Source organism: Ixodes scapularis, unplaced genomic scaffold (assembly GCF_016920785.2).
Source record: "Ixodes scapularis isolate PalLabHiFi unplaced genomic scaffold, ASM1692078v2 PGA_scaffold1__304_contigs__length_218370807, whole genome shotgun sequence".
Lineage (NCBI taxonomy): Eukaryota > Metazoa > Arthropoda > Arachnida > Ixodida > Ixodidae > Ixodes > Ixodes scapularis.
The window spans coordinates 130,920,382-130,930,537 of record NW_024609846.1 but is presented as its reverse complement, the minus strand read 5'-3'; the positions used below and the strand labels follow the sequence as shown (position 1 = coordinate 130,930,537).

The following is a 10,156-nucleotide window of genomic DNA, read 5'->3' as shown; positions in this document are numbered from 1 at the left end:
TTCGTTGTGGCGAGTGGCGAGTGGCCGAGTGGGCTCGCGCACACTAGCTCGGGGCACGCGAAGCGAAAGCTCGCGCTGCAGAGTCCAGGAATCCTGGGTTTGAATCCCTACGCCTTCTCGTTTCGATCTGGATGAGCATCGTAGCGGTACAGGAGCGGCGTGCGGACGTGTACCACTGCCTTGTAATGGCTGATCGTAATTATCAAATTGGATTTAAATTTGGATTAAAGCTCGTGACTTAGCGCAACAATGTGCAGTAACGTGTTTCTTATAAGACTCCGAAGTTATTTATGTTGAAATGCGTATGCACTCTAATATTTTGCGTGTAGATTACTTACCCATTGTCATTGCCATCATTTTGGAGTGACACTACGTTTTCCCGTGTAGCACCAACACACTTGGAGTGTGTTTCGACGGGTTGAAGTGCACTAGTGACACTAAACTAGCCCGTCTGAAAGGGGTATTAGCCTCCTTTACTCCAGAGAAGATCCTGGCAACCACGGTTCAGCCAGCCACCTTAAGCGAAAGACAGAGTAAAGACTTGTTAACCTTAATAACAGAGTATCAGGAATTGTTTTTGAAAGTCCCAGGCCGAACTAGTTTAATGACTTATGACATAGAGTTGACTTCGAGTGACACCAAACGGTGCAAAGCTTACCGGTACTCGCCTTGACAGGAAAAACTGATGAAGGAAGCTGTTGAACAGATGCTCGCTCTTAAGCTAATTGAGCCAGGCGAGGGTGACTTTGTATCTCCGATGATAATCGTGGAAGCTAACGGCAAGGAACCACGGCCTTGAGTTGACTACCGTAAGTTAAACGGAGTGACCGCCACGAGGGTTTTTCCCGTTCCGCACACTGAAGACTGCCTCGAAAAAGTGTGCGAGGCAAAGGTCATATCCACTCTAGATCTTGTTCGTGGATATTGGCAAGTACCGCTCACCGAGCGTGCGAATAATCTTGCCTCTTTCGTGACCCCTTTTGGCACTTTTCGGCCTTTGGTCCTTAGCTTTGGCCTTAAAAAATGCTCCTTTCCCGTTCTCTAGGTTGATGAACGAAGTCCTTGCACGGTTAGAAAGTTTTGCTCTACCCTATTTAGACGACATGGCAATCTTTTCTGACACCTGGTCCGAACATTTGGACCATCTAAGAGAAGTCTTTTCGAGACTTCGCCAGGCGGGACTAACTCTGAAAGCACAGAAGTGCAAGTTTGATCCCTCAGAGGTAGATTACCTCGGACACACAGTAGGCCAAAGCCACCGGAGCCCATTGGAAGTAAAGGTGCTGGCGATCAAGGAGTTTCCGCGTCCTGAAATAAAAACGCAGATTCGTACATTTTTGGGCTTAATTGGGTATTACCAACACTACATCAAGGGGTTTTCCGAGCTGGCTAATCCGCTTACTGATGCGTTGAAAAAGAACGCGCCTAATCGCGTAAAGTGGGACAAAGAGAAACGGGCATCTTTTGACGCCATTAAAAACACCTTGATGAGTAAGCCCATTTTGGCAAGCCCGGACCACTCGAAACCTTTCCTCGTGCAGCGTGACGCCAGCGAAAAGGGGCTGGGAGTAGTCCTGAGCCAAGAAAGCGCAGACGGGGGAGAGCACCCGATCCTGTACGTGAGCAGGAAATTAAGCACTCGAGAGCAGGCGTACGGCACAATTGAAAAAGAGTGCGCTTGCCTTGTGTGGGCGGTAGAAAAACTTGCATGTTACTTGTCGGGGTCGCCATCTGTTTTCATCACAGACCACCGACCGCTAACGTGGCTCCAACAGATGTCGAACAAAAATGGCAGATTGCTCCGTTGGAGAAAGTCTGCAACCGTACGTGTTCACTGTTAAGCACAAAAAAGGATCCCTGCACACTAACGCAGACAGCTTGAGCAGGGCTTTCTCTGTCTAGGCGAGGAATGGCATGGGGGAGAGGGTAAATCGTTTTTTTTTTTTTATATAATACATTTTTGCCAGTGCCGATGGGGGTTCTCTTTCTGGTCGCCATAGGTTATTGCAGGTAGCATTGCTCCATGTAAAGCACTCTGCGTACCAGAGGGCGGGCCTGCCTTCGCTTGGCCGCTGTTTGTGGAGTTTCTGGGTTTGCCTCCCCTTCCGTTGCCCAGGCATCTAGACGTCAGGCTCCACACCTTCGAAAGGACTGACCCACTCCCACAGGGTTCAAACGCCTCTCCAGTGTGGTGCCATCGTCGAACCTTCGCTCAGCGTCCCGACGTACCTGGACCTGCATCGTGTGGCGGCCAAAAAAACGCAGCACCCTCAAAGCACGGACCGACTCTGCAGAAACAAGACGCCTCTCCAGTGCGGTGTCTTCGTCGACCCCTGGACTCTGCCTCCGCGTCACAATATACCTTTTCCTGCATCGTGCGCCCGCCGGAAACACGACCCACGGACTCTACCGGGGATAGGAGCCAAAGACTCGCACCCCCCCCTCCCCCCCCGTGTTCTTCCGTGGGGGAGAAGTTGTTGCGTTGTCACGCATGTGCGCAGCAGGAACGCGCGATTGTTGATGGCCGCCGCGCCAAAAGCGATATCTTCGGCAACGCACTTTTTCTTCATTTGTTCATGGCAGCATGGCGGTTTTCGTCTGTTGGCAAGCTTGCTTGGATTAAAAAGTCCGTCTGCCCTGCTCCCGGTGTCGTCTTCTCGCCGTGGCCTGGAGTCCTGCTTGGCCAAACGCAACAGGGCGTAAAGTTCATGCGCGATGCGCGCAGTCTGTTCCAAGCGTTGTCCCGAGACCCAAATTGGATAGTGTGGAAAATTCCCCCAGGAGCTTACTCAAACGACGTACCCGTTACAAAATGTGTGCTGCAGATCCGTCAGTGCTCGTTCGGCTGCCATGGTGAGCCGTTCATGTTCCTTCTCCTCACGACAGCTATCAAAGCATATCTTAGCAGGATACAGCCTGCTGCAGACGGAAATCTAAAAAAAAAACTTGGCGTTCTCTTTACCATAAAAGTAATTCGCGTAACCATACGAAATACAGTGCCGCCGGCATGGCGACAAACAAAAGCGACTCGCGAGCTTTCTTCGTCCTCGCTCACGGTGTTGTTTCAATGTCGTTGGTTGCGGACACGTTTAACCTTTAAGAACTGTTTATTGAATGCTTAATGACGAGTTACATTGTGGTGCGTACTTCGCGCCCCGCGTCTGATATGCCTCTGCCTTCGGCCCGGAGGTGGATGGCGCCAAAATACACAGGAGGGTGGCGCCATCTAGCGACATGTCTTGTAACATCCTCTTTTGTTTGAGATGATTATCCTACAATAAAGTCCTGAAGTCTCTTGGGGAGAGTAGTTGACCTTTTCGGTCGTACTGGTGTAAAACTTGAACTTGGCTGAGGGCCGGGCTCCTGCGACTTCTGTGTTGGCGTCACCACTGCTGGTTCGAGCTGTGGTAGGCTTTTTGCTTGAGGCGTTGCATGTTGATCACAGCCATCTTGAGGTTCCGAGGGGGTCTCGGCATCAGGCTGTTGGTAATCTGGTATGCCTCTAATGTGCACTCTGTTGCGCCGCAGTACGCTGTCACCAACTTGCACCTTGTATGATCTATCACCACATTGTTCAGTCACGGTTGCTTTTGTCCACATCCCATCTTTGGTTGGGCGAACAGTTACTTTCTGTCCTTCCTTTAACGGATGAAGGTCTTTGGCTTGTCTGTCGTGGAAAAAAATCATCGTTCGTTTCTTCTCTTGTAATCGCTTACTGGCATTGACAACCCGTGGCTGCAACAGCTTCGTTGTCGTTGGCAGCGACGTTCGTGTACGTCGGCCCATGAGGAGTTGAGCTGGGCTTGCCTTCATGTGTTGCAACGGCGTGTTGCGATAATCCAGGAACGCCATTTGTGGGTCACTATTGCTGTCGTCAGCCTTCTTCAAAAGCATTTTGACGGTCTTCACTGCGGACTCTGCCATGCCGTTTGATCTTGGGTATGCAGGGCTTGACGTTGTGTGCTCAAAGTTCCATTCTACTGAAAACTTGTGGAATGCTTCACAGGCAAATTGTGGGCCGTTGTCCGTGACAAGGACTCTTGGGATGCCATGCCTTGCGAAGTGTGCTTTCAGTCTTCGTATTACATGAGCTGATGTTAGCGAGTTGAGTTGGTCGACCTCCCAGAAGTTGCTGTAATAGTCCACTGTGACTAGCAGGTGTTTGCCTTTGTGCTCCAGTATATCACATCCAACACGCTCCCAGGGGAAGTTGGGTTCTGGGTGAGGCTTTAGTGTCTCTCGCTGCTGTGCTGGTGTATGCTTCTGGCAAATCTCACAAGCTGAGATGTGGTCCTTTATCTCTGCATTCATGCTGGGCCAAAAGATGCTGTCCCGTGCACGTCGCAGAGTGCTTTCAACACCGATGTGTGATGAGTGCAGCTTTTCTTTCATCTCTCGACGTAGTGCTTTTGGTACAACCAGCCGTTGTCCTTTGTACACTATACCGTCTTCCACCACGAGCTCATCTCGGAATGGGAAGTACATTCTGATTTCTGGTGGAATGTTGTTCCTGTCCTGCAGCCATCCTGCCAGGATCACCATTACCAGTTTCTGCAAATTATCATCCTTCAACGTTGCCTTGCGGATCTGTTCTGCAGTTTCTTTTCGCACAGGTAAGTGGTTGATCATGTTGATGTCTTCCAGTTGCTGCTCACAGCCACCGTCCTGCAGAAATGCTCGTGACATTGTGTCGGCCAAAAGAAGTTCTTTCCCTGGTCGGTATTGAATGTCGATATTGTACCGTTGGGTCTGCAATATCATTCCCTGCAATCTTCTCGGGACCTGATCCAGCTGCTTCTTCATGATGGCTTGCAGAGGCTTGTGATCTGTGATCACAGTAGTGAGTCTTCCAAAAGTGTACTGGTGAAACTTGTTCAACGAGAAGACTATTGCAAGCATTTCCTTTTCAATTTGTGCGTAACGTACTTCAGTTGCAGTGAGAGCTCTGCTTGCAAAAGATATCGGCTGTCCCTCCTGAAGAAGTGCAGCTCCTAGACCACGCTCACTGGCGTCGCACTGTATCACAAGTGGTTTCTGTGGGTTGTAGTATGCCAACACCGGTGCCTTTACTACCAAGTTTTTTGCTTCTTCAAAAGCTTCAACTTGCTCCCTCTCCCATACCCATGGTGCATCCTTAATGACCAACTTTCTTAGTGGTTCTGTAACATGGGAGATTTTTGGTATGAAACGTGCAAGGTAGTTGACCATCCCACAAAAGCGCTGCACAGCATTGACGTCCGTAGGTGGGGGCATCTCTTGAATGGCCCTGACCTTTTCAGGGTCGACTCGTAGTCCTTCTCTCGTCAATAGGTGTCCTAGAAAAGTCATACTTGAACAATGAAGCTCAGTTTTGTCTCTGTTGAGTCGCACGCCAATCTTCTCACACCTTTGTAGTAGGCTTTCAAGCTTTTTGTCATGATCTTGGCGAGCTTCACTTTCAGCTTCTCCAACTCCAAACACAAGGATGTCGTCTGCGACACACAATACACCATCTAGTCCATCCAGCGCTGACTGCAGTCTTTTTTGAAAAATTTCACTACTGACAGCAAGTCCAAATGGAAGGCGTAGCCAGCGGTAACGTCCCATTGGTGTCTGGAAGGTGGTGAGTACACTTGACTCTTCGTCCAAAATGCACTGCCAATAGCCGTCACGCAGGTCCAGCTTCGAGAAGACCTTGGCTTTAGCAACTTCGGGCAAAATGTCGTCCAAGATTGGCAAGGGGTGTCGCTCTCGCTCCAAAACTTCATTAAGAGCTTGAGGATCAATGCAGATTCTCATATCACCATTTTTCTTCGTGGCAACAACCATTCGGTTCACCCACGGGGTTGGTTCGGTGACACTTTTGATGATTCCCCTTTGTTCTAGGTTTCTGATTGTCTTTTCTAGCTGCGGTTTAACACTCACTGGCACCCGACAGCCTGTCACCGCCTTTGGGCTTGCAGCAGGTTTAGTCACCAGGTGTACAAGTCCAGGTAATGAGCCTAAAGACTGTCCGAAGACGTCGGAGTGTCTTTCCATGATCTGTTCCAGTGCACCCTGTGCACCTGCAGCACTGATGCTGGCAACCAGACTGTAATTCACTGTGATCAGTCCCATCTGCTCGGCTGTCTTTCGTCCGATAAGGGGTCTGAGGTCATCACGCACCACGACAAAGTCAACAATGTGCTTGTGTCCATTAGCAGTGGTTACATTCAACCTCGCCTTGCCGTATGGCACTACCTTGGTACCATTCCACATTCTCAGCGTTGTAGACGTCGGCATTATCTGATCAGGCGACACATTTCTCTTAGTGATGACATTTACAGCAGCCCCGCTGTCAACCTGGAACCTTATTCCTTTTTGGTTCAGATTTAAAGTCGCACACAGTGGACTTGGTTTGCCGCTTTGCACCATCAGTATTTCATCTGTGTCGTCTTCTGGCTCCAAACTGGCAACAGTCTTGCTGTTTTTACACACAACTGCAAAATGGTTCTGTTTTTTGCATTTGCTGCATGTTTTGTTCCATGCTGGACAAGCATTTCTAGCACGTGCGTGATCGCTTCCACAGTACTTACAATGCTGTACTGCTTGATTCGAACTTGTCTTTTTATCTTTTGCTCGGTCAACAGGTGGTAGACGACGGCGTCTGTCTTTCACTGCATGAACTTCCTCAGTTGCTGGTCTGCCTTCCTTGAAGACTTTTAGTTGCAGCTTCGTTGACTCGTGCGCTAGACATACCTTGACAACCTTTTCAAGCGACGGTTCATCAAGTTTTAGAATGTCCGCTCGCGCTTTCTCGTCATTCACTCCGCAGACAATCTGGTCTCGAATCATCTTCTCCTTTTCAGGTCCGACGTTGCAGTCCCGAGACTTCACTTTGAGATCGGTTAAAAACGTGTCGAACCTCTCGTCGGGGAGTTGTACTCGAGTGCGAAAGATGTAGCGGGAGTATACTTCGTTTTGCTTCGGTAAGAAGTGTGCATCCATAAGCCTCACCACGTGCTCAAAATCATACTCGGGGTGAGGTCTTTCTTGCGTTGCGCTTCCAAAGTTTAGCGTATTATAGATGTCCAGTAGGCTTTGTCCACCGATTGTCAAAAGGAGAGCAACTTGCCCTTCGGAGGATGTTCCACTGACATCCGTAGCTTTCATGTAGAGCGTGAAGGCTTGCTTGAAGGTGCGCCATTGTTCGGCAGCGTTGCTGTCGTTCTCGAATTTCGGCGGCGGCGGGATCCTTTCCATGTCGTCTTCAGTGGCTGCACTAGTGGACGAGCGCGTTGACTTCTACCACTTCTGACACCATGTTTCAATGTCGTTGGTTGCGGACACGTTTAACCTTTAAGAACTGTTTATTGAATGCTTAATGACGAGTTACATTGTGGTGCGTACTTCGCGCCCCGCGTCTGATATGCCTCTGCCTTCGGCCCTAATGTGGATGGCGCCAAAATACACAGGAGGGTGGCGCCATCTAGCGACATGTCTTGTAACAGGTGTCTTCGCTTCCACGCCTCTGTCGCAGCCTAGGAATAGCCGGCACGACTATTTGTTTTCCAACCAAACAGGGGGCACTAGCAACACTCTCTTCTCGCGCATGTGCAGCAGCTTTTTTACAAATTGTGGACTCGCACAGCAGCGTAAAGGTACCTTTAGCCTAGGTCCCTTAGCTGAAGGTACCTGTAATAAACGGCGTTCTTGATCACACGATAAATAAACGGAGCACTCTAAGTTGATGTCGATTGCATTACTGCTTAACCGCGAGAGGAGCACGTGATGAACAATTATTCATCGAAATCGGTTTGACGCGCAGTTTTCGATTGTGTGTGAAATATTACATTTAAAACCTAAATCTTATTTGTGTTTGCTTTTGCAGCACTTTCTTTTTTTTTTCTTTTTCCAAGTCTAAGGGCGCATCTAAAGGAGTTGCTTAAAACGTCTGACTCGCTTGGCCACACTGGCCCTAAACCATCGGCGTTAAGGCGCATTCACACTGAGCAAAAAACGCGCGTTGCGGTCGACGTCGACTCCGGCGTCGTAAAATACGAAGCAGTCACACAGGGCCACCCGACGGCGGCGTCGTCTCGGGGAATCTCACGTTTGTCGAGAAAACACGGAATTTTTTTATTCGTCTGCTTCGCACGATTGTTGTTGCCTTGCCTTCGCGATTGCATATGCGGCGGGAGACAACCGTCTTCACTGAATGGACAACGGTGATGATTATATATACGTTTACACTCCGGTTATATGCAGCATTGGCGAAAGGCACGGACTCGAACGGGCAGCTTCAGGTGCTCTTTTGCCGCGTTTTTGTGCAAACAAAGCGCGGTGCTACGCCGGCGCGTCCCAGAGCCTTCGCGTCCGTACATTTAACACTGCACGCAGCCTGTGCGAGAGTGTTTTCGATGGAGGACTGTTGTATTCCGTAGTGATGGGTGTACACAAAACTACACAACACATTGGGAGTGATCGCTCCCGCACAGTCGGAGGTCGGAACACACCGCGAACTTCGGTGGCAGCTTTCGCGGCAGCTTCGCGCAAACGACGAAGAATAGCTTCACGGCGTCGTACACGCACATAAAACACTGCTCACAGTCAGATGTTCCAATCGGCTTGCCTCTTTCCACGCTGAAATGCTTCCAGCCACGTTTGGCGAGTGCACGAATTCCCTGAGCTCTCTGCCTTTTCGCCTTCATTGTGAGTCGAAAATAAAAAAAAAACAGCGAAAACATGTCCTAACCGGAAAAGGGCAAACGTCACGTCCGGACGCTCGCTCATTGGCTCAAGCGCGCGCGTCGAGGGAGAAATTGGGTTCCGAGGCGTCGTCTCCCTGCGTCGTCCTCCTCGGCGCGCGACTTTTTTCAATACAAAAATAAGCAAAAAATTCCCCCCACGACGCGCGTCTTTCCGCTGTGTGAATGCGCCTTTAACGAGTTTCCATTGGGAGGTGGGCGACCTTTTTTTTTTGTGTAGCAGCCTCATTTTTACTCAAAGTTCTCACTGAAGTAGCAAAAAAGTGCCCGCCAGAAACGAACGACGTCGGTGGGGGGGGGGAGGGGGGGGGGAGGGGCGGGGCGGGGCGGGGCGGGGAGGGGAGGGGGGGTTGTCGTGGAGGCGAAAAAAAGAGTGGGAGAAGAACCACGTCGGAGTCTCATGGTTACGCCAGTCACGTCATGGAAAGGGATGGACGACGACGAGGATAAAAGGTCCTGAGCGGGAGAGTCGGACGGGTCGGACGACTCGTCTACAACCTCGAAAAAGAGCTGGCAGTGGACCATCGCGTTCGGGTTCGTAGCAGACATTGTTTTCCACGTGCCGCCGCTGCTACCTGCTACCTGGAGTATGCGTTCCTCGTTAATGTATTATTCTATCACTTTTGCGTTCAGAATCATTTCATAATTTGCTACTTATGTATATTCAATTTGTTATAAGGCATTGAAGAAGGTAAATTTATATATCTGATTTTTATTTTGAGTTCGTGGGTCCGAGGCTACTCCTGTAGCTGTAAAGGGAGATTCAACCGCTATTTATTTGTACCGTTTTCCTCATAGATGGCACAGAATTTTTCCAGAACAAACGAGTTGCATACTCGAAGCTGCGCATGCAGGTCGGGTGCTCGACAGGCTCGGGCCACAGGCTGTTCGCCGCCGATTTCGAGCTAGATCTTCTTCGCACTGCGTCCGCCGCTGCCGGAAGCGGCCAACGGGCGGCGTGAGATGCGAGCCAGTATAGACGTAGGTTATAGTGGCTTACATAACGCAGAATAAGCTCTGATTTCCGACTGGATTCGAAGTTCGAACCACGTTCGAAATTATTGAAAGTTCTGGGTGCGACGATGCGGCCGTTTGGACCAGCACGTTTGGCACGCTTCACAAAATTCGAATTCCAAACGTATACGTACCTGAAACTGAGCACGCGAACGTTATTTTTCTGTATATTTTTTAGTGCTCAAATAAATCTAGAAAAAAAAAGATAAAACTATAGATAAAGCCGCAGTTTTGCACTTCCTATGTCCTATATCGGTCTGGTCTTCGTCTGAATACTGGTTTGCAAACTCGCCCCCAAGAGGTGTGGAGAACGCAAAAACGCCCAGAGAAAGGCTGGCGGCGAGCAGGATAACCACAATAAATAATTATTTTAGTGAAATATATAAATGATAATGCTGCTTTAGTTCGCATTTAGA

The 10,156-nt window shown here is 49.6% G+C and overlaps 1 protein-coding gene across 1 annotated transcript; it reads right to left on the bottom strand.

Annotated features, from left to right (window-relative positions):
- Positions 1–3,267: 3,267 nt before the first annotated feature.
- On the bottom strand, positions 3,268–7,221 carry LOC121046213 (uncharacterized protein K02A2.6-like). The gene has a single exon (XM_040500212.1). The coding sequence runs from the start codon at positions 7,219–7,221 to the stop codon at positions 3,268–3,270; it is 3,954 nt and encodes a 1,317-aa protein (XP_040356146.1).
- Positions 7,222–10,156: the final 2,935 nt, after the last annotated feature.

Coding starts and splice junctions, on each gene's coding strand:
- LOC121046213 (XM_040500212.1), bottom strand. CDS start 7,221: ATGGAAAGGATCCCGCCGCCGCCGAAATTCGAGAACGACAGCAACGCT.